Consider the following 25,405-nt stretch of genomic DNA (forward strand, 5'->3'; position numbering starts at 1 on the left):
TGCTGCGCCTGCCTTGCAAGCGCAGGGTCCTGAGTTAGATCCCCAGTACCAAAAAAAAAAACCCTCTTCCCGTTACTCAGATTTGAATATAGCACAATTGGCAATTGAACTCCATCATCTGCCAGTGTCTTTATTCAAAGAAGAATAAATAATAGTGTTTATTTTCAGTAAGAAGAGGCTGCCAGGAGAAGAAACCATCAGGGGAAGGACAAATTTAGCAGAGATTTTGAAATTTGTCTACCCTAGAAGCCCTAGATCAGTATAATAAATCAGATGCCAGTTAACACAGGGATTCTAGAATTTTGTTGCTAGGGTATGGATTTGAATTTCTTTACTGGGCATCAGGAGTGCTAGTTGGTATAGGCTCATTTTGTTCATTTCACTAATCTCTGCTCATTTACCCTGTAATACTAATGCTACATTCTACACAGTTCAAATTCTTCGACTCCCCATCTTGTTTCATGGCCTCACTTCTCATGATTTCCAGCATTACCGTTCTATCCAGGCTCCTGGGGTACTGCAAAAATTCCACACTGATCTTCCCCACTGGTGGCCTTCAGTTTGTTCAGTCTAATATCTACAGTCAGAATGATCCTTCTAAAAAAAGAATCACATCTTGTTACTCTCTTAACTAAAATTCCTCGATAGCTTTTCACGCAGGAGTCTGGGTACATTGAAAATCTTTCCTAAACACATAAATCTTTTTTTTTTTTTTGTCACATAAATCTTTTTACTGCAAAGACTGGGAAACCAAAAGCTCACTACTATTTTATACACCACCAAGAAGAAAAGTATGCTTATAATTTCATTGTTATACCACAAATTTAGAAGATTCATCTCATTTGCAGAAATATTAAAGTTTTAAAAGGAAAGGGAAAATTGGAATCCATAAAATGCATTTTTTTCTTATTGAATAGTTACGACTAGGAGCTCACACTACTACAGAGGCACATAATAAAAGTGACATTATTACTGGTTTTACAAAAATTCTAAAGTTGCACTATTATATGTTTGAAGTTTTGGTTACAGATCAGGTTAAAGATCAAGGTAAAGATGTTCCTTTCGTTGTTTCTAAATTAAGAACTTAAGTAAATGCTTTTTTCTACATCTTTCAAGATGATTTATAGTTATTGTCTTAATCTGTTAATGTGGTAAGTTATATTTGTAAGGTATTATTTTATTTCTAATGTAAAGTATCCTTGCATCACTAGGACTAACACTACTTGGGCATGGTTTTCTTTTTTTCAGTCACTATTGGATTCCTTTGCTACTATTTTGCATTGTCTATAGTTACAAGTAAACTTCTGATCAGTAACTATGAAAGAAAAAAAGACATTTGTCACAAGGCTACCTCTAAAAAATGTAACAAATGCGAAAGTTTTCATTCATAACAGAAAACCTTCTGTTACAAAAACTTTCAGAGTATGCAAAAAGAATTTTTTGTAATAATTTTGTATGAAGAAAGCATAACACTGGCACAAAACATGGTAAAGATAATGCATATAATCCTAGACCATGTCACATATAGATATTCATGCATATATATCTTAAAATAAAATATTAATAATAATAAATAAGATCCAGAAGAAGTTAAAGAATGCTATACTCTAAGTAAAATGGATTTCAAGATTGTGGAATGATTTTTAGAAACCTATTAACAAAAGTTATTATTAACAGTGCTGAGAAACTAACACTATGGTTGTAAATGTAACACAAATTCAATATTTGACAGCATTCAGTATTCATTTCTGGTTGCTCCCCTCTGGCCCATAGCAGTACTAGGACTTGAATCCATGGCCTTCACAATGAGTTACATCCCTAGGCCCCTTCCCTTTTTAAAATTTGAAGCAAAGTCTTACTAAGTTACTAAATTGCACAGTCTGGGCTCAAGTTTGTGATCTTTCTGCCTCAGCCTGCTTGAGTGCTAGGATTATAAGTGCACACCACCAAATCCAGCTTCTTGTTGCAAGCTTTAATAAAATATAATAAGAATGAAAAGTGCATATCCCTTAGCCTGTCCCATATCCCAATTCTGCAGCTATTATTATTCCAACCTACTTGTCACCATTATTATTTAACTATGTTCTGGAACAGTTCAGGTCCAGAAATAACTTAAATTGTCAAGATAAGGGATTGGTTAATAAAATAGGATAAATGTAGTAATACTATCCAACTATTAACTAGTGTGCATGTTTTCACTGTTTATTTTGAGAAATCTTGAGCTCTGTCCAACAGAATGTTGATTATTATTTAAGCCTGTGAAGTGAAGTGTCAGGTAAATTTTATTTTCTTTATCCTGTTTATATTGTATTACTTTACCATAAGAATGTATATTTTTGTTATTTTAACTATTGCTAATAAAGTCTTTTAATCTGTGAAAGGCATAAATAGACTAAAAGCTAGATAGGAGATAAAAGCAATTAAAGTCATCTTATAGATAGTAGAAAGTACATCTTGGGTGGGGTATCTAGTCATGCCTGTGTCTCACCACCCACCCTTGAAAGTATTTACTTAAGAATAATTGTATACTGAATTATTAACAAATTGGAGTGATAACTGACATTTTTGATTCCCATTATACCATATTTAGGACTTTCTATGTATCAAGCATTATAGAATGTGCATTAGTCACAATTCCCGCAACATTAGGTCATTATTATTTTTACTTACATTTTATAAATGAACTGGAGGTTAAAACTTACACAGTTAATAACTTGGCATCCCTGATTTTTCTTTCTTACCTTTTTCTTAACTGTTTAATTGTATTTCCTTATCTTCTAAAGAAGTCTATCATATTCCTGAAACATATAGAAGGAGAAGAAGGTTGGATAACTGTCATTGGTCTAAAGATCTCATGTGTCTGTTGGGATATTGGAAAAGAAGTTACATAGTATCAAATGAAGTATATTTTATTTCAGAAGATTGAAACCTATAAAATAGGATTAACAGTGAAAATATAGCGAAGAATTCATTATCAATTCAGTTTGGCAGTTGTATAAAAAGAAAGAAGTTCTTTATTATTTTTCTATCAGATTATGACAAAATTTTCAAAATAATGAGCAAAAATTGCAGAGAAAGCAGTATAGAGTTACTTGGAATTTAGGGCTATATAAGTGTCTCTTTTTCAACTTAACTATCCATTAAAAACAGATGCCTGACATACTCTTAAGTGAAATAAATAGGACACACATGTGTAAATACCGAATCGTTTCTCTAGTGTGAAACTGTAAATGAGGCTCAAAATACATAATAAGTAATGTGAAATAGGAAGAAAAGGTCCAAAGAGGAAGGGGAAGGGGAAACAGGAGCAGGAAGTGTAAGGGAAAGGAAAGAAGGGACAGAAAAAAAGAAAAGAAAACGAAAAAACGGAAACAGGGTCTTTGTAAATAGGGAGGGGTGGAAGGGTTGAGGGGAGGGCAGGGGAATGGGGAAGAAAATAAGAGCCAAGATATATCGTGTAAAGTTACAAATTCCCAATGATGAATGTCATCCTATTGTATATCTAAAATGTACCAATAAACTTAATGAATTAAAAAAAGTTTATACTAGAAGATAAAGATATAGATGGTATTAACAAAAGAACAAATTCTACAGTAGTATCTTAGAACACAAAATAAAAGTGGAAATAAAAGCAGAATTAAATATTTTTAACTGTTAGATGTGATCAGTTGAAAAATGTGCCATGTGACACAGAGATTGAATGTACAAGAGATTCATGTTAAAGATGCATCCATTACAAATTGAAAGACATGTCCCAGTATTAGAATTCTTTCGCATTGTACCAGTAGGCAGAAATATATAGCTTGAAGTCACCTGTTTGAAAGGCATATAAAAACCAGAAAAACTTGTAACATGAGGAAAAGAAATAATAGATCACATAAATTGTACCTGTTTTGTTACCTACTATCTATTACATGGCCAAGACAGTGCCTGATGAATCACATGCCCTCTGTGTGAGTTAACAGTAACTGCTGTGACGTAAATGACAGACTGTCGGAAAAGTAAGGTTACCAAGAACTTTAAAAATAATATTTAGTCTTTTTAATCTAGCATTCTTTTTATAAACTCCTTTAAGCATATTATAAATAAGTTGAAAAGGCTGTCATAGAATTAACGGTAATGACTAATTGGAAAACATTTACCTGTCTAACACCTACAGAATAGTCGAGCAAAGTATTGTACATATCTAGAAAAGATAAGCTGTTGTATAGTCATTTAAAAATATTTTATAAGTTTAAATAGTAATGTTATAAAGGTAAGTTTAAAAGCCAATCACAAAATAGTTGAAATAAAATATTGTGTAAAAATCATATCAAAAGAAGAAAGAAAATATACCCAAAAATGTGGTTGAATCTGGAAGACTAATTGTATTTTCTTAATTGTATTAAAAATTAACTTTCTTACAAAAGTATATATTATATTCTAGAAGGAAAAAAAAAAGTGTGTTTTAAAAAAGTACCAGAAGTGGTAAATATTGTGTGAATAGATTTTCACTATTGTGAGAACTTGTTCTATGGTGAACCACAAGTCATTTCACAGTAAGTGAGGAGATCATTATTGTCAGTAGGGAGAAGAATTTTTGGGCCTGTAATAAAAAAGTATTATTTATATCTTAACCTATAGTAAATCCCACCACAGGATGTAAAATGTGTATAAGAAAATTAGCATATGTAGTCCAAGTACAGCCCAAGGGAAATACCTAAGAAGTGACAGCTATCAGTAAAGATATAATGGATAAGCTAAATATAAAAGCACTAGTAAAATACTTTTAAAGAGTATGAAATATATTAGTTGCAAGAGAAAAGTAGCAAGTTCAACAAATGCCAATGTAATCAAATACATCTTTACTATCTAGAATATAGGGAATTGATTTGAATGTGTAAACAATAACCAAAGCCTTCACGAAAGCATAAAACCACCGTGAATAAGTCATGATTAGCCAATGAAAGATATGCAAATTAAAATATTTAAGTTAGTACAATATTAAAATATCAAGCCAATAAAAATTATACAATCTTACGATGTTGGATCTATGATATAGATGTATATTGCTTTAGGGTTTGCAGATTGGTTTTATCATATTTCAAAGTATACCTTTATAAAAGATGTTGAATTCATCAAAGTAATGCTTCAGTTTTTCTTTCATGGGCAAAGTTTGTTAATTTGTATCCAAAAACCTTAAAAATGTTTATAATTTTTACACAGAAATTTGAGTTTTTAGAAATTTATCGTAGATATATACAAAAATGTTTATCTTGTGCTTGCTTCAGCAGCACATATACTAAAAAAAATGTTTATCTTACACAGTATTTTAATTAAGGAACTAGGGCCAACCTAAATTGTTTTAATAGGAGATGAGTTACATAATTATGGTGAATCCATAGAAGAGGAATAATTTTAAGTGAGAATCTTAACTATATTTGTAGTTGGGTGTATGTGTTTTAAGGTTTTGGGGAATTACTGGGGAATAGTAGAGATCCCAGGGCACTTTACTTATCACATGCTACATTCCAAACCCTTTATTAAGTTAATTTTATATGGAAGGAAAAAAACCCATAAGTTTCAAAATGTTTATAGTAGTCATCTATTTGTTTAAAGATTATGGATGATTTTTTTATTTTGTGGGCTTCATTTTATAAGTTTTAGCCTTTGAACATGTACATATTACGTTTGAAATTTAGAAAATAAAACACAGAAAGTCTAGTTTTAGAATAGTGATACTGTTGACATTATTTGACTTCATAATCTTCTTTTGAGATTTTAATATCAGCAAAATTACCTGGTATATGTGTCAGGGGTTTGAGAGGTTGGAAGAAATATAATTTAACAAAGAATGACAATAGTAAGCATCATTATGATTAGTACCAAAAATGGAGGCTGGGACTGGCACAACCACCTGTTTTGTTAATAGAGGAATATAATATAGTTAGTAAAAATAATATACACACATCTGGATTTGTCAAGGAATGAATATTTGGGAAGACAACACAAAATAACATATCTGCTTACTGTTATAAATATCAAACACATAAAATGTTTAAGTGTTATGGTAATTTTACATTTGAATATAAACTTATTTTTAATAAGTTAGATTAAACTCATAATGCAAGAAAATGGAATCTATTTTAAAAGTCAAAGTGTTTTAATATTGTCTGCCCCTTAATACTTTTCTTCTAAGATGCATTGGTTTCCTTAATGTTGTTCAGTAACCATTACCTTTTCTTTCTTATTTGACTGTATTAGAGTTTGTTAGAACTGTGTTGTAAAAGTTGGCAGCTTTACAAAAAGTGCAATTAATTAATACATTTCTAGAAAATATATAAATATATCTTAATACTGTATGTGCACACACATTCTTTATCAGAGACAAATAAGCTAATATCTGTGCCTGGAAACTTAAATTATATTTTGACTGCTATGCAGTTTCTGCTGTCTGTACCCACGTTCCCTTGTTCCTGAAGTGAATGTTGCTGTGCTAGGCTCTCAAGTAGTAAGTAAATGATTTTTGGGGGGCGGTACGGGGAATCTAACTCAGGACCTTGCCAGGTAGGTGCTGTCCCACTGAGCTACATTCCCAGCCCAAATGATTTTTGCTTTAGTGAAAATGATAATTTCATATTGATCTTTTAGCATAACTATTAATGTTGTTCCTCAATTGCCTAAAATAAACAGCCAAGACTTTTTAAATTAAAAACTCAAAGCCTATGGATTTTAAAGATATCAGTCTTTATTTTATGAAATAATAAAACAAAATTTCATAACAAAACAAGAGTAACAATAGTTAATAAACAATTGTTGTCTTCATCGTAGTTACTTACAGTACAAGACATAAACCAAAAAGATTCTTACAAAGAAGAAACAAACAAATAATAGCACAGGACTTTTTTTTCAATGAAGTAAGATAAGCTAGTAGCATAAATGAAACAAATTAGCATATATATTAAAATGTTTTTGAAACAACGGTATGTGTAATTTGGGGAAGTATTTGAACCTCTCCCTGTTTCTTATATATTGCCCTTCTGTTTTGCTCTGTGTATATATAGTGTTTTCTCATTTAAGAGAAACCATGTGATATTTGAGCTTGTGTATCTAACTTATTTTTCTTAACCTTATAGTCTCAAGTTGCATCATTTATTTCTGAAAGCCTTTAGTTTATCTTTATGGCAGTGTAGTACTCCATTGTGTATAAATACCACATTTTCCTTAGCCGTTCATCTGTTGATGGAAATATATGCTGTTTCCAAGATCCAGCTATTAGAAATTGCTATTAACATGGGTATGCATGTGCCTCTGTAATATGATGATTTTAACTCTTGGGAAAATACCTAGAATGGGGATAGCTGTGTCAAATGGAATTTCTATCTTTATTTTTTTGAGGAATCTTCCTACTGATTTCTGAATGCAAACTGGTTGTACTAATTTACATTCTTACCAACAATGTAGAAGAGTTAAAGATAGCAGCTTTAAAGTAGTAATATGATCCATGTTTATTATTTTAAATGTTTTGGTGATACAATTTAGTGAAAGCCCATTTTAGTTTAACTTTGTAGTACTTGATAAGTACATGAAATGAAAAAATAGATGTTTTATGGTGAATTTGAGGAAAGTATGAGGGAGTTATTAAAATAAAATAATCTGTTAGTAGCACTAGGACTCCTATGAAGTTATTATTTTGTTAAATACCTGAATTTGCTTTGAAGATGACAAAGAACCTCATTCCATTCCCCCTAAAAGAGGACTTCTTATATAAGTCAAAATTAGTCAGTATCCTATGATTTTTATCAGTGTGTGGTATACTCTATTACTTTTGTACCCTAATGCAAGCCCAGGTATGTATTCCATGAGTCCTTGGGACACCTGCCTTGTCCTTTACATTCCAATAGTCAGATCCCTGATACTCTTACCTGGATTGACCCCACCCATTTGATTTAGACTGTGACCTGTTTGAGGGCAGGAACTGGCTATCTAGTTTCTCAGTGCCTCTTAATTCAGTAATTATATGAATGAATGTATAATATCTGAACTGTTTGCTGTAGAGAATAGAATGTTACCAGTAATGTCCATGTTGTTCTTATGAAGCAGATAGAAATGGTTGAGAATTCTTCTTTATGTTTTTTTCCTTTTAAATTTTAAATGAAAGGCCAGAAATTTTATTGAAAACTGATAATGTTTCCTTCAATTTAAAGATCATCACCAGTAATTCTGAATTAAGTTTAGTATTAGAAGGAAAGACTTCTAAGCCTTGAAGAAAAAGTGAAAAACTGTATCATGAAAATATCTTCCAGACCACATTTACTGAATTTTTATCTATAATCTAACTTTTTAAAAGATTTCATTAATACTGCTTCTTTTTAAATTACCTAATATGTGTACATTTAAGACTTTGCTGCTTGCTTCTGACTCTCATAGGACTTCTGATGTATGTGTGTTTGTGTGTGTGAGAAAGAGAGAGAGAGAGAATTAGTTCTTTCAGTATGTATTTTAGTACAGGTTGAGCATCCCTCATTCAGAAGTCCAAAATCTGAAACACTTCAAAATTTAAAACTTTTTTTCAGTACCAGCATAGTACCATAACTAGAAAATTCCACACTACAACCCTTTTTTTTATGTATGAGATTCTTAAAAATATTGTATAAGATCACCTTCAGGCTGTATGTATATGGAACGTAAGTAAATTTCATGTTAAGACTTTGGTCCCATTCCAAAAATAATCTCATTATATGTATATATACATATATATACATGTATATATGTCTGTGTGTATATGTATATGCTTATACTCCAAAATCCAAACTAAAGCCCAAAATCTGAAATACTTCTGGTTCCAAGCCATTCAGCTAAAGAATACTGAACCTGTACAAAATGATTCATAACCAAACTCAAAGTCATCAGTGACTAAACAGTTTTCCACTAGGCTGTGTTATTTACAATATATGTGAAGGTTTAATTCTGGACAAATCTCAAAGAAAAGCCCTGACTGTGATTTTTTTATGAATTGTTGTCTTTTTTCATAGGTAGATCCATGAAGAATCAAATTTTTCTGTTGACTAAAAGTCTCCATTCTGCCCCATTAGTAAACATGAAGATCCATTTCATCTCTAAGAATAAAGTTCGTCCAGTGAACTCGACAGGCATGTCACCATTCTCTATTTCCATGTCAATGTCAGATAGCTGTGATAAATAATCAGCCAGACTTTCTCTAGTTTGAACTCTCTATAGTCCTTGCTTTTCCATCAGAGTTGCCCCCTAAAAATGAAACCAATTTACTATCCCTGCTGAGTGCCATTCTCCCTCACATAAACTCTGGAGAACATGAGCCTCCTGTAAGAGTGGTTACCTCTGCGATACAAACATCTGCTTTAGGAAATACCAGTGAGTTTTTTGTGAGCACAGCAGCAGAAAAAGAAGCCATCAGACTGTAGAACAAGTCATGTTCTTTCATTACAGAGTTAGATCCCCCCCCCCCCCGCAACACACATGAGAAATAAAACAGTAAGAAGTACACCTTATCCTCAGACAGTAATATCTTACTGGTTTATATTAGGCAGTAGTGCATATTCTGTAGTCTGTAATGCATGTTCTATAGTTGTTTCTGTGCTAACATACCTATACGTGAAGATGCTGCCATGGTGTTATACTTTTAAGTTATACTGGACTGATGGTCTCCTTAGCAGCAAGTACAGTTTAGTAAAATGTATGTCTCATCAGAATGTCACAGCAGAATTCTTTCAAGGTGATTGTATTTGATAGCATATAAAAAAACCAAAATATTATTTACCAAAGCTATGGTTATGATTAATTGCTTCAGTTGTTAACACTGGCAAGTTTTAGCTCTAGAGCTAAAAACTACTTCTACCAAATTCTGCTGTGATATACAAAGAAAGAAACCCTTAAATTAATTTCCTTGGCTAATATTGTTTGAATATGGCATTAAATACTGGAAAAATTATCAAGTCTTCTGAAACCTCCCTTACTACTAAGCAGCAGCACAAATACTGATAAGAGTAGTCATAATCACTAGGGCCTTTCCTGCCTTTTTCTCTTGATTTCCATTATATTTCAGAAAAAGAGATTTGTCTACTAAATCAGACTGCAATGCTCTAAAATGTATGAAATGTTACCAGGGGAAATAACATGAAGAGGGATCCCTTATTTATAAATAGTGTTATTAAAACAAAACTTAGAGTCATTTTCTTTTATAAATATATCATGTCCAAACTGAATTTTAACTTCACTTAGAAGTAGGACCTTGTTGAGAGAAAACTGAGTTGCTGGTTAGTTGACTTTCAGCCTCAAGACCTGTTTTAGATCATGCACTAGGTAATAGCTGCCAAGCAAAGAAATTTTTTACTTACTGGAGCTTGGGCCTACACTCTTAATACCATGTCAGATTCTGACAGAATCTGTTTATTCCTCAACAGTGCTCAAACCCAGATTTGGAATTTAATTAGACCAGTAAGTCTAGAATGAAGAGAATCTGGAGTGAAAAGCCACAGTTTTCCCACTTTGCCTAGTGCCGGACTGGCCTATTACACCCATCCCAGGATTTCTTAGATCTGGGCCCAGCTGCCAAGTGAGTAAGAAAGTGTGTTCCAAGAAAGTAAGAGAAATCTTTTCCACTTCATCTAAAATAGAAGCAAGAGAGATGCATCTGTGTATGTGTTGTTTGCAAGATGCAGAGATTTTTTTTTTTTTTTTAGATTGAACACTGAAATTCTAGAAAAATCCATCACAGTAAACGCATTAATCAGCTCTGTAGAAAGTACTGGGATATGGAATAGGGTAGAGTGAGATGTGGTAGAGGGATGAATGGTAAAGGGACTTAAACTTTTAACTACATGCAACATCATGGTATGAATTGTTTATATTCAGGGTGTTTTAATCTGTTCTGTCATTAAGGGGCCATCAAATTTTGTCATTTAGTGCAAAGCAAAAGACCTTTGGGACATGATATAACAATGACATGGTGTGAAAGGAGGTCATGATTTAGTTAAAGAAGCCAGAAAGGTGTACGTGGGCAGAAGCAGTGGGAAGGAGGGGAGGGTGGTGCTGGAGATAGTGGGAACCAGCTGGCAAGTGACCTGTATCCCATTGCAAGGAATGGATCTTCTTAAGATGCAGGGAGGGACTGATCAAAGATGAAATAATACTTTAGTTATAGTCATAAAGCATAGCGAAAATATTCAAATAAATTTTTGGAACAACTCATCCATATCCTTATCACTTAAACAATTCTGTTCTAATCCTTACTTATAGACACTTCAAAGCTGATCATCATCTATATATCAATTTGTGTTATACTGTTTTTCCTAATCTTGTAATAATTTTCCATGTTACTGTAGAAGGTTCTGTTTGAGACAGTGATGTAATCATACTTTTTTTTAGATAACCCTGGCAGTGGTACAGAAGATAGAGTTGGTGTAAAGAGATTCAAAATGAAGTTAAGGGGAGGAGTGCATTTAAGAGGGGTTTGGCTAAGGGGAGAAAATTCTAGCATAGACATGAAAGTGTTGTTCAGAGCCAGCCCCCATCTGAGCTGAGAAGCTTTTCCCCCTAGCCAAATAGCAATACTGCCTTCTCCTTCAGCATTTTGCACTATCTCAGAAATCTGGCTTACTTTTGAAATAACTTGGACCCTTGGAAGCTGCAGAGACTACCCCAGTGTTGATTAACACACACTCAAAAGCAATTTTATCTGTCTGGGCAGCACCTGAGTGTAACTCACGGGGACTATTGTTAGTGCTATTCTTACCTTTTGGTACTTAGCCAGTTACCACCAGTGATCAAGAATGTGTGTGTGTGGTTATGTTAGAGATTCTGGAATTTCTTCCTTGAATAAAACCTTACAGCAATACATGTTAAATCAAAAACTTGCTACATAAAATTATTTTCAGTATGATGTACTGGGACAGGGTCTCTGGGCTGTCATGAGACAGTAGATTCTGCAGCCTGCCCCCAGTCTTGCTGAGTATACTTAGGGCAATTTATTTAATCTCTGATGCCTACTTTCTTTAACTTTAAAATTGTAGGAATTTTTAACCTCTGAGCTCTTTATTACTATTTCAGGAAAATATTTTTGTGCTGGTTATAAAAAAGTAATTTGGATCTTTGGTAGTTAGTAGAATAATATACTATAGATTATAAGTAATAGCATAGGAAGCATCCCTAAATGTGGTTGGGGAAGCCTGTGAAATGGTTACCACTGTAAACAGCTTTCATTAAAATCTTTAATTTGACTTCAGGGTTGTTTTAATCAGTAATTGAAGAGACATTCTAATCTAGCTTCACTTTATTTAACAGATTGGAAGAATTAAAATTAGATAGAATAGATAGGATAGTATAGTAAGCACGGTTTGGAGAGAAAACCAAAGATCTCTCTCTTCCTTTTCCTCTCTCCCCTTCCCTCCCTCCCTCCTCTTAGTTCTGCCCAAGAAAGTAGCAACTCTTAATACACTACAGTTGAAGATATTATCATAACAGGTTGTAGGTGACAATTTATCTGGTATATTTTAGAATAATACTTTGATAAAATTGCACTTTAAGTTTTAACTATGTAAAAATAAAAACCTCAAAACCATTTGTGTCATAAAAAATTCCTATTACTTTACTGATTTACTTATGAAAGACTATAAAATTGCTCTGTACTTATTTAAACATAAATACATACTTGACAGTTTCCATAAAAGGATATCAGATGATTCCTTGCCTGTAATTAATTTGCTACTTTATATTAAATGATTTTTTTACAGATATATTTTTCCTTAAAGTCACAGAACATTTTATATAATTGAAATAGAGAGAAGGAACCTCAACATTAAGTTTCTTTCAGATCCCCCATAGTAGTGAAAGCAGGCCAATAAAAAGGCTATGAAAAGCCTTACCTCATGGAGAATAATAGTGCCAGATTTGAGCCTTCATGAAATTTGCATACTGCTTTACATATATATACATATATATACATGTACAGTACTTTGGTGACTTCTTATATTTGGTTTTAATTTTTGAATAAATCAGGTTTTTAAAAGGTGGATTTATGTTATATTGGCGTATTTTCTATTTAAAAGAAACCACTACTGTCTACTGAAAAAAAACACTATTTTGTTTCCACAGAAACCTGCTAATATTTTAGTTATGGGTGAAGGTCCTGAGCGAGGAAGAGTAAAAATTGGTATGTTATATCTTTGCTAAGTCACAGTGTAGCACTCTTAAAACTTTTGCAGGCAGACATATTATGTCTAATTTTTGCTGTAATAAAATGCATATATTCATGTAGTTCCATGTGATCCAAATCATATGTTTCACTCTTGAAAAGTGTCAGACGTTCTTTAGCGACTAAAATGTTCTAATTATAAAACAAGCTGTGCAAGTTTCCTAGAAACCTCCGCCTTCATTAAACACAGCCTATAGAGGTGAGTGGCTTCTATCCCTGTTAGAGGCCAGCCTCATCTTGACTCACAAGGGCATACAGTATGCTCATAATTCCGTCATCAGTTGTGTTCACATGAACCTCATTGGGTGAGAGCATATACTTCTTTAAAGACTTCATCTAGATTGAGATTTCTAAACTCTAGGGCCAGATAAGTACAGAACCTTAAGTTCTGATAAGACTCTTTAGTAGTTGTTGACTTTTGTCTGATGGGAAAAAAGTTAATGGGCATTATACCTTGACATGTTTTCTGATAGCTGTTTTCTTATATATCAAGGCAAAATTTTGTGTTCTTTTCTTATTTAATAATCTGTAAGGATAGAACTAAATTTATTTATCCTAACTGGTTACTTTTGTCATTGTCAGTTCTAAGTTGTTTGTCACTTATATTTAGGGTTTTTTTATGTGTGTATAGAAGAAGTTAATTAAATTACATTAATTTGAAGACAGCGGGGTTGTGAGAGCATGTAATAAACTTAATAGTAATTTCTGATTGCAAGGTTTAATATACATTAGAAGTATCTACTGACTTGTACCACTTTACCAACAACAAAAACTTGGGTGTTCTTAACCCTTTTTCACTATTCTTCCTTATAAATCCCCTGAATCTCACTTTGCATTTCTAATTAGACTCCTTGAAATATACTCTTTTATGATATAAACTTTATAAATTTTTAGTTGTGAGATTATATGATACACTTCAGTGTATGCCACGCCTTTGGCCTTGTTTGAGAAAGCCCAGTTAGTTCTCATCCTGGTGTCATCAGATGTATAAGTCCTTAGGTGGTCTTCTAAAGGAGCCTGTCCAATCAGATTTGCTGGCATCAAATTCAAATGCAAGTTCAAGGTATGCAAAATAGAAAAGTCAAAGAGTAGATATAAATGTGTTCTTTACTGTATGATTTGGGAAAACCTTAAAATATTTCTCTGTAAACCATATGATGTTATCACGTTTGGGCAACATTATGTCTTAAATCCTTCATATTTAAGAAGAAATATTAGTTCTTCTGTAAACCAGTATTTAGTAATCTGACTCATTTTAATTCTTTACCAATTTTTAAAATTCTTTTCCTTCCATAATTAGAGGAGAGCTAAATATCACTATATATGAACACACACACATAGGACAATGAAATGAAACATGCCCAATAGTGGATGAATCTTGAAGATTTTTGAATAGGTGGTATGAATTGTGGTCATTCAACATAATATTAAGCAAAAGTATGTGTAATGACCCTATATGTGATACTGTTAGCAATAGTGAAATGAAAAAGGCAGTTTTTGCCTTTAAGAAGGTTATGGTTTAGCTGGACAAAAACTGGTATCCAAATAGTTGTGTCACATTTTAAACTTTATTAAATGCCACAAACTGTATTAGTACTCAGTGCCAGCTCTGAGTTTGATTTTGTGACATCGTGAATCTCAGTTTCCTCATCCGAAAAAGTATATGGTTCAGTTACATGACATTTAAAGTTTTTTCCAGCTTAAAGAAATACTGTGATCTTAAAAATTAAGTTAGGGAAATTCAACCCAAATAAAGGAGGGGAAATAGTGATATTAACTTACCATATGGTCAGCTTCTTACTATACCAGTGAACAATCTTATTGATGCAAATAATGGAAAGCCTTACTCTGACAGTGCATGAGACAGGAACAAAGAATAAAAATGCAGCCCAGCAACTCTGTCCCCAGTGATGATGTGACAGATAGAAAGAAATCTGCCTAGAGGAGTAGGGTCACTCATGATCTCTGGCAACAGAGCTTGTCTATAACCCAGCTAAAGAGCTGGGTGACAGTAGTTCCAAAAGAAGGAAGATCTCAAATTTGTGTTACATATTTAGACTTCTAAAAAGGGTAAGATGTTTTATGGGTTTTTTTCTCCCCCAGATTTTGGCACATTTTTCATATCTTACTAAATAACAATGGTAAAAGTAGACTAATCAGACTTATAAAAATTTATTTACTTAATGTTATCTATTTTTTATTATTTTACAGCTGATATGGGCTTTGCCCGATTATTTAACTCACCTTTGAAGCCTTTAGCAGATTTGGATCCAGTGGTTGTAACATTCTGGTATCGAGCCCCAGAACTACTGCTTGGAGCAAGACATTATACCAAAGCTATTGGTGAGTAGAAACAATTAAAATTTCCTGACTTTTTAAAGTTTCTGTGAAAGATACTTATTTTTGTATTTTTACATGAAGTAATATAACAAATTATAAAAGTAAGAGCAAAAACTAACTCAAAGTTTTACTACTTAGTAATGCAGTCATTAGCATTAGCCCAACTGTACATAGAAAGATAATCACAAAATTTTTTCAAATAAATAGGATCATACTGTGCATTCTGTTTTAAGTAAAAGTTTGCATTTAGTTTTATTTACGAAGAAAAATAAGATAGTAAACTTTTGAACTCCTCGAACTTCAGATATTCTTGAACTTCAGATAAATATTTCTTTCACCAATGCTAACTTCTATAGGATTCCTCTAATATTGAAGGAAAAAGATTATGAAAAAAACTAGGAATTTGGAGCATTTTAATCCCCTTCTTCATTATTCATGGTATTGATTTACCTCCCTTTTATGAAGAATTAGGAAATTAGTACTCTTATATTTCTTCTTCTATCAACCTCTCAGCTTATAAGCTATGTTAGTAGTACCATCATCACTGCATCAATATTTGTACTTTTTTATTTGCTAACCCTAGTTACCAGTTGTTTATACCTAAGTTGTATATTATGATGAATGTAATACTCAACTACTTCAGTATTTTTTCTTCTGCTTTTCTATTACATCTTTATGGTACTTCATTTTATTTGGTTAAAATTTCTCATCAAGTAGTTTTTTCTTAAGTGTTTTGCCTTTCTTTTTTCTATTATATATGCTTCTTCAACTTGTTCTGTATTCTCCAAGATGTCATGAAATCTGTGTTTCTTTTACTGGCTAATTCCGCCTTGAAGTCTTTTATTCTAACTTGGTTGCTCTGCAGGCCTACTGTACCATCTCACTGAGACTTTTCTCTTTTTTAGTTGTCTGGGTTGGATCTCTTTCTGGATCCCATGACTTTATTTCTTATTTTGCCACAGTATATTCTTATGTAACTTCCTTTGGCAAGGTATTTTAGAGATAAATTTTCTAATTCAAGAATTGGTTTATTACACTTGATAGGCAAGGTGGGGTTTTTTTGTTGTTGTTTTTTTTTTTGGTACCGGGGATCAAACTCTGGTCCTTATGCTTGCCAGACAAGTGGCAGAACCACTGAGCTAAATCCCTGGCCCAGACAAGGTTTTTTGGGGGGTTTTTGTTTTTTGTTTTTGTTTTACCTGGGATCGAATTCAGGACCTTGCGCTTGCGAAGAAGGCAGCGGAACCACTGAACTTAATACCCGGCCCAATAGGCAAGGTTTTTAATTGTAGGTACTAAATCATAGTCCCTCTGAACTTTGGTACTTTGTCTTGTAGAATCAGTGTAGCTAATGAAGTCTCATGTCAATCTTGTTTTCAGACACTGCTCAGTCACCTGGGAGGTGGGATTCCTTTCTGAAAACAAACAAGGACTTCCGGTTTTCACATTTCACAGTGATTTGCTGAGCAATTGGTGGGCACAGTCTGCAGTTCATATCTTGTGTTTTTGGAAGATTTTCTTGTGTTGTCTTTTGGTTTCCTCCTCAGTATTTCCTACTCTCTCATCCTAAACTCAATGTGGTCAGATGTTGAACTTCCTGAATTGATTCTTTATACTACTTTTTTGCTCATGGTTTTCTTTCTCTTTTCTAGGAATTCTTTTTTTTTCTGATTTTTACTTTTTCATGAGATCTTGTTTTATGTGAGGGAAAAAAGCTTCTCAAATATCTGTGAGGACAGTGCTTCTTTGTTTGTAATTTATATATACCCAGAATAGTTAGCTGTTTTCTTTGTAGGTTCTCTTTTCATGTGTATGTCTTGATCTCTCCCTTCCATATGGCAAGTATTCTTTAACTGTTTGGTGACCTTCAACTTGTCTATTTAAGAATTAGTTTACAGAAAACCACTTGGAAATTTTGTATACTTTATGGGACTGACAGATTGGTGACTACACTGTACAACAGCAGGCTACCATTTCCCAGAGAAATCCGAAATGCTGGAATGCACAAGTCTATGCTATGAGGCCATTCAAAGTCTTCAGGAAAGAATTCCCTCAACTTTTGGCCTAAACTCAGTGGCAGCCCAGGGCAGTAGTAGAGAGTGGGGAAGAAGATCTATTGATTAAAGATTGACTTTATAACTGGTATTTCCTGGTACAAAACCTTCCCAGAGTTGTGTAGGACAAATGTACTTTCCACTGAACAGCAGTACTGTGGACTGAGGCTTTCTTTGAACTGTTTCATTGCCTTCCACCTTCTAGAAATGTTTTTATGCCTAGAACAGTTCTTCACATGGCCAGTTTCTTCTTTTAGTCAAAATACCTTTTCACAGAGAACTTCCTCAATCACAGTGTAAAGTAACCCTCCTCTCCCACTATTATACTTCCACCCTTATTGTCTGTGTTGCCTTGAACATATCCAGAATCCACCAAGACAGATAGATCTCATCTTGCTGTTCACTACTGGAAGCCAATGCCTGCCAGGTGTACAGTGAGAACTCATTTCTCTTTTGAATAAATGAATGATTCTTGTCCCTGACAGTCTCTTCCTATCCATTTTGTTATTTGAATTTACACTCTTAGGACTCTACTGTCATTTTAACGTAGCTTCTAGAAGAGAAAAGGATAAATACATGTGATCACTCTTCCATATTAATCTTGAATCCAGAACATCTTTCAAAAATTTTGTGTTCACTAGTCTTCAAACCTGCTTTGAGATCAAATTTTATTTTATAGAAAAATAAATACATGGATCAGTCAGTTAAATATGAGCATTCTCTCCACTGTCTTTGCAACTTTTCTATAAATCTAAAATTATTCCAAAATATATTTCTTTTTAAATACTAGTTAGAAGGAAAAGTAAAAATTATTTAAGCCAGTCCTATTTTTGAATACGTTATTTCCTAAAAAAATTTGTTCCACCTAGGAAATGACTGTTCCAAAGCATTGTTACTTTCTATACGACATAGTAACAGACTATACAAATAAGGAAATGAATATTAATATTAGCTTCAGTTGATTGACCACTTGAGACTTTGAATTGATTTGAATTGAGTAAAAAATAATAATACCACAGAAACTTGTGGCTCTAGCTCATTATCTTGTTTTTCCTAAGATACTTATTTTTTATTGGGAACATTATGAAAATTCATATAACTTTTACTTACTAAGACATTCTTCAGTCCAGAAGTTTTAGTGCAAGCTGTGTGCCACAAAGCAAAACTACCAGGGATTAGAAAGATAGATTCCCATGTTCCCATAGCTGTATAACTAGGGAGAGAGAAGGCCTATTTTCATGTTTATCTCCCTCCTTTTACTCCTCACCTACATCAAAATTAGGGGAAATACTATGAAAACTTTTTAAAATTCAGGAGAAACCAATATGAATGCAAATTATGGGCCTTACCATTAAGAAGTTTACTGTCTACTTGAGGTAATATGAATAGATGTGTAAAACAACTTTGCCCTCTTTGAGCAGTGGAAGTAGCAAAGATCATTTGAGTTTACTCTTAGCTCTGTCTAGGGACAGTGTTTAAGTGCAATATTTAGTCCTTAAGCTTCATTTTCTGAAAATGAGAATTTAGCCTGAATCACTTCTTAGATCCCCTTCAACTATTAAGAGTTCCATGGCTTTAGATAGAAATACCTGCCCTTTATGTAGTAGGGAAATTACAGAGGGAGCCAACATAGCTGAAAATGATTAAAATCAGTGTCAGTGCCATTTCTTCAGCAATGGTGGTCTGATTTGGCCTGGATCAGTCTTGGAGTACACTTTGCTTCTATCAAAACATTGAGCCGGGGATTTAGCTCAGTGGTTCTGCTGCCTGCCTCGCAAGCACAAGGACACGAGTTCGATCCCTGGAACCAAAAAAAAAAAAAAAAAAAAAAAATTGACTCAGAAATTTATAGTGGAAAGCCAGGTGTGGTAGTGCACACTTGTCAGTAATCCCGGCACTCGGAAGGCTGAGGTAGTGATTGAGTTTGAGGGCCATTTGGGCCACATAGTAAGACCCTGGTCTCATAAAACCAAATCAAAACAAAAGTTATGATGTAATTATCTAACTGACTGTTCTTTGTTTCAGAGAAATCATACACACTCCATTTTTTGATATATGATTTAAAAACTAAGAGTAAGGTAGTGTAAAAATGGAACTTTCCTGTATTTCAGCCTCTACCACATGCTCCCATTCTTCATCTTATCTGTGAGGTAGTCTGAATGTTTGCTCGGTAAAGCACACAGCATATTCCCACCAAGAACTTTCTTAGCATGTTGACTTCCCTGTCTGGTAGCTGTAGCGTAAACAGGTAACAGAAGAACCCTTGTAGTTGAATGCACATATAATTTGCTGAAGGCATTCACATGTTAATTTTAAACTCATCATTTAGAAGGCTTAAATCTGTTAGAATTGAGTGGATGTATTAAACTAAGGGCTACTAAGAAGGAGCAAAAACATAGGGCAAAAATCTGATCTGGACCCATCAAACTAGTATGTTCCTACCCTCTACTACAAACAAATTTAGGGTGAGGTCATTTACTCAGTTGTACAGACTGCAAGCTGAGTCATTAAACCTGAGGGGGACGGGGAGGAGGAGAGGGGAGAGGGAGAGGGAGAGGGGAGAGAGGCTAAGAAACATAATCCTGGGGACAAAGTTTAATTAATTGTTAAGTGTTTTGTTTGTTATTAATATTTGTTTAATTAACTCTGAGGAGAGGGCTGAAAGAGAGGTATAGTCAACCTCTAATTAATCATCACCAAAGCAATATTAAATTTTAAATTCATCCTCAAATAGCTGAACACTCTGTTAGGTAGCTTTCTTCTAAGAGAAGAATATGCAGTAGGATGGGAACTTTTCTGTTTTTTATCAAGATAAAACCTTGCTGTAAGCACCTATGGATTAAAATATTTGCCAAATTTTCCCTCTCAATTTGGGATGTGCCAATTACTAGCTACTTTGCCAGATTAGTTCAGTAGCTATATAAGAGCATTACACACCTGAGATGTGGATGGGCTTTACATGTTCTTAATTTGGAAAGCCTTCCTGGAAGGAGTTAAGTAGGGAAGTGAGCAGGAAAGAATATGAGAAATACATACAAGGTCGTAAGGAGAGACTTGCATGAATTAGAAATTTCTCTGAAATAAAAACCCAATCATCTAACTCATGATTAATGTCTAGATAAGGATTTTATAGAAAAGGGTAGTGAAACTGGTACTAGTGAGAGATAATAGAAGATATAAAGAGGGAGGGTTTGGGGCAGGGTTAAACAGGAGTCAATAAACTACTCTTTCCTACTTACCTGACTTTATATTAAAAGCAGTGTAGTTTTTATGATAACTAAATTTTTTTCTCATATTCCTTTACATATTTAATTTTCTTTTTGGAATTTTTAGTAGGTAAACAAATTGTTACAGTGTCTTGAGTGTTTCATGAGTAGAGTTTTAAACATGCAAAATGATCCACCATTCCTTTTTATGATCCTGCTTAATTTAGCTTGCTTATCTGGCATTAAGATTATGAAATATCAGATTTATAGGGGGTAGCCATGTGCAAAACTGGTGTCATTTTTTTTAAAAAATCACTTACTTTTGGTCAGAGTGTGACTTTTATGTATAGATTATTAACTTGTTACTCTGAAATGTAAATATGATTATTTTACATTAAATTAAATGTCTGGGTTCCAATTTTGAAGTTCAGGAATTCTCACTTATAGATCAGTTTTTTCTCATCTGTTATGTAAGTGATAGTTACTAATCAGCTTCAAGAAAATAGTGATGTTGCTTGACACTATGATTATTTATGTTTGTTGCAGGTATTATTTAGATTAGTTAAAAACCACTTATTAAGTATCTGTTGTGTGCACAACATTGTACTCAGTGTAGGGAAAATAACATTTTCAATTTAAGGTTTTGTTAAGAGTAGAAATCTAATGTTTTCAGCTTCATATTTTAAATTGGCATGTAGGCCTTGCCTGTTTTAATGGTTCTATTGAACACAAATTTAATATTAGTCAAAGTTAACTGTTACCTTGTCAATGAAGAGAATTTACTTTGTTGCAGACAAAAAAATACATTTTCCAAGTATTGTAAATAATTCTTACTAATTTACAGCCTTCATAGCCATATTAATGGTAGTAGATGGGCTTTCATGTGTTTAATATGTTTATATTTTGTTGTCCTGCTTACTAAATACTTCAGTTTACAAAAGTGGACACTTACAGCATAAAAAAACACATTGAAAGAAAAACTGTCCAGGTAGAAATACTGTTTTATCAGAGTATTTGAGATCAAGCATTGCCTTTTTCTCATTAGAATAATACCTTGCTAATTAGTGGCAGCAAGAGAAAATAATTATTAGAATTTTCAAATAAGATAAAGTTATCACAAGAATTTTACTGATTGCTTTTGGTAAGGGCCCAATTTCAAAGGTTGTTTGTGTTTTCTTTTTACTTTTTTGTTTTATTTGTTTGTGGTTCCCTTGCTCCATATGCAGTTTTATATGTATTTCATAATAAAGTTAATGTTCGAGGCATTAAAAACCCACTGAAAACCCAGCTAATAAGTTTTATTTGCCTTAGAATGAAGCCACTGGGTGGGATAGAGGTTAACAGGGAATGAAAAATTTGGGTGGGTAGGGTGGAAAAATATATATATATGTATATATATATACACATATATATATACATATATATGTGTGTATATATATATTTATAATGTTCCATGATATTTAGTAATTATAATTGCTTAGGAATTAATATGTCTTATTAGGGAAAAAAAAAAACACTCCCCACCAAAATAAAAATGCATTTTCTTTTGGAAAGAACCACTTTATTTTCCTCCTTTCTTTTTCCTTTTTCCTTTTTCCTTTTTTTCTTTTTTTCTTTTTTTTCTTTTTATTTTAAAGATATTTGGGCTATAGGGTGTATATTTGCAGAACTACTAACGTCAGAACCAATATTTCACTGTCGACAAGAGGACATCAAAACTAGTAATCCTTATCACCATGACCAGCTGGACAGAATATTCAATGTAATGGGATTTCCTGCAGGTACACGTTATGATTTTGTTTTCATTTTTAAATCACTGTTGTTTGAACTTAGATATCTTTAATGGAAAGGTATATATTTTTGGCTGATGAAAGCTACTCTTACTTGATTCTTCATTTTTATGACTTGGCATTTATCAAAAATTCACAGCAATAGTCCGCAAAATTTGTAGAATTCACATATTAGCATGAAAATATTTATAGGTTTCCTGAATTTGAGAATTTTGTTTGTTTCATTTTGTTTGCTTTTTTTTGTTGTTTGATATTTGAAATGATACAAATTTCATAATATCTCTATTAAAAAGATGCCTTTTGTTCTTACCAATAGAAGCTATAAAATCAGTAGTGGAATCTTTTTTCCAGCAGCTCATTTAATACTGTCATTACTTGGCATTTGAATACCAATCTTGAGTATTACTCCTATATAGGTCACTGTACCAAATCACATTTTACTGACAAATAGAATTTTTGCCTTCTAACCCTTGTCTATAAGTCTATTCTTTTAATTGTTCTCTTAGGACAAGAAGTGGGTGAAAGTCATAGTACTTCATAATGAGTTAGCCCACTGCTTTGCAACAGGGACAAAATGTATAGATGTCCCATCCCTAACATTACATCTCTCCACCTTTGTCCCAACTTCTAGTTATACCACAGCATGGCAATTCATCAGTCACCACAAACTGTCTAGAGGTCCAGAATAACGAAAATTTGTTTAAAAAACCTAAATAATTCTGGCTAGTCAAGTACTTAATAGCAATTTTATCTTATTAGGAATATTTCTCAGATCACTATAACTCAAGACTCATACAGAATGTCTGGGAGTTTTCATTCTATATTTCTCTGTAAGGGTGTTAATTATCAGTAAATGCAGAACACCTACATAGATATTGCCTTTCTCCAAAACTGTTTATAGTTTTGGGAATACCACTTTGTTGTGACTGGATTTTCATTTATTCGCTAAATATTTATTGAGTACCTACCATGTCGGATACTGTCTTGAGTAAAAAAAATGTTGGTACAATAATATGATTCTTACCCTCTTGGAGTTTGCATTGCACCAGTAGAATGTTTAAAAAATAGATTGTTATTTGAGTAGATAGAGAGGAATGGCCTTTTATTCCTGTTTTTTAATTTGTCCACTATTTCTGAGGCCCACAGGGAGAGGGACATGGTTGGTCAGCAGTTAGGGTGACCTCAGTTTATAAGAAGCCCTGAAAAGCAAGCAACAGAATTTATATCTGATACCATGCAGAATAAGAATCCGTAATAAGTTCCTGAGTATTAAATATGTGATTTATGTTCTGTTCCACAAAGATTAGTGTAACAGTGGTATGTAAAAATCAGTTAAAGAGGTAGCCAAAGTCAGGAAACCAGCTGCTTGCCATAGCAGTCCCACAGCCACAAAGTGATAGTAAGGATGGAGAATAAAGGACAGATTTATAATTTTTAGGAGGCCATGTGTAATTGAGGGAAGACTGAAGGATTACCTCAACATTTCTACCTTGAAAAATTGGCAAAATAAAGAAATTGGAAATAGTTAAGGCAAAAATTCTATTTAGGGACCAGGATTTAGCTCAGTGGTTCTGCTGCCTGCTTCGCAAGTGCAAGGACCTGAGTTCGATCCCCGTGCCCCCCCCCAAAAAATCCTATTTAGGAGCTTAAGTTATGTGATCTCTGTAGATGATAGGGAGCAAATGTTTTAACAAGTTCAAAAGCTAGCAAACTTCTTAAGGCACTTGAAAGCTAAAGGTGCTGTTAAGCTACCTGCTACAATGCTGGACACCTAGTAGACTGTTAGTAACAGCTCCCTGACAATGATGGCAGAAAGTTAGCTAACTTACATTGTTTGAGCAGGTCCAGTGCAGGCAAATTTGAAACACTTTTGTACTTAATGTATTTCTTAGCTTGAGTTATGTTGAGTAATAATATTGGAACCAGTTAACGTACCAACTGACTTAATATACTGATTATATCCCACCCTATTCTACTGCCAACAGTTACTACTACTTACCTTGATCACTAATGTCAAGAAATGTGTTTATTAAGATAAAAGAGTGGTCATATCATAAAGAGAAGTGTATCTTAAAGCCAGTGAGGGGAAAGATCTTGGATTTCTCGTTGAAGATAGTGATTACTGATTTAACCAAGAGATTTGATGGAAAGGGGAAAATAAATGGTTTTACTAGTAGAAATAGGACTAACAATAGTTATTTTTAACTTATCCCTTTCTAGTGATAAAATTGAAGCAGCTTATAGTAAACAGAGAGAAAATAAGTAGTTTAAAATTAAAAAGATAAATAGTGATATCAAAGCTACAAAGAGATCACGAATTGTATTTACAGTTTGGGATGTTTGCTATAGCAGAGAATTTATTTGAAGTCTGGATTTTTATAAAGGTTTACAAGTTATAAAACCTAATGAAATACAAGTAATATTTGTTAAAATTCTTGAAAGTAGGAACCTAAGTAACATAAAAATTTATCAATGTATTTCACAGATAAAGATTGGGAAGATATAAAAAAGATGCCTGAACATTCAACATTAATGAAAGATTTCAGAAGAAATACGTAAGTTGGAAAGAAAATGGACCCTTTGCTGATTCTAACTTTTCAGAATACTCAGTATAAAATTGAATATACAAAACAATGGAATACTAAACATAAGATTACTTACTAAGTAATTTTACTTATTTACTCTTAATATTTTATGTCAGTCTTTGTTTCTTATGCTAAAGGGATGATATAGAGAAGGTGACTAATATTAACAGCTGATTTAAATGTGAGAAAAAAATCAACTCATTTCTTTCCATATTTACAA

General features: G+C 33.1%; 1 protein-coding gene across 5 annotated transcripts in view; it reads left to right on the forward strand.

Moving 5' to 3' along the window:
• The window catches only part of Cdk8 (cyclin dependent kinase 8), a 200,291-nt gene that overhangs the window by 127,304 nt on the left and 47,582 nt on the right, over positions 1–25,405 (forward strand). For all 5 annotated transcript variants that reach the window (XM_004854819.4, XM_004854820.4, XM_004854821.4 and 2 more), the window contains exons 5-8: positions 13,111–13,168; positions 15,422–15,553; positions 22,448–22,591; positions 25,086–25,155. In XM_004854819.4, the coding sequence (XP_004854876.1) occupies positions 13,111–13,168; positions 15,422–15,553; positions 22,448–22,591; positions 25,086–25,155 (404 nt within the window). The remainder of the gene's footprint in view (positions 1–13,110; positions 13,169–15,421; positions 15,554–22,447; positions 22,592–25,085; positions 25,156–25,405) is intronic.

This window comes from Heterocephalus glaber, unplaced genomic scaffold (assembly GCF_053883595.1).
Source record: "Heterocephalus glaber isolate CG9 unplaced genomic scaffold, H.glaber_assembly_v1.0 deba00001719, whole genome shotgun sequence".
Taxonomy (NCBI): Eukaryota; Metazoa; Chordata; class Mammalia; order Rodentia; family Bathyergidae; genus Heterocephalus; species Heterocephalus glaber.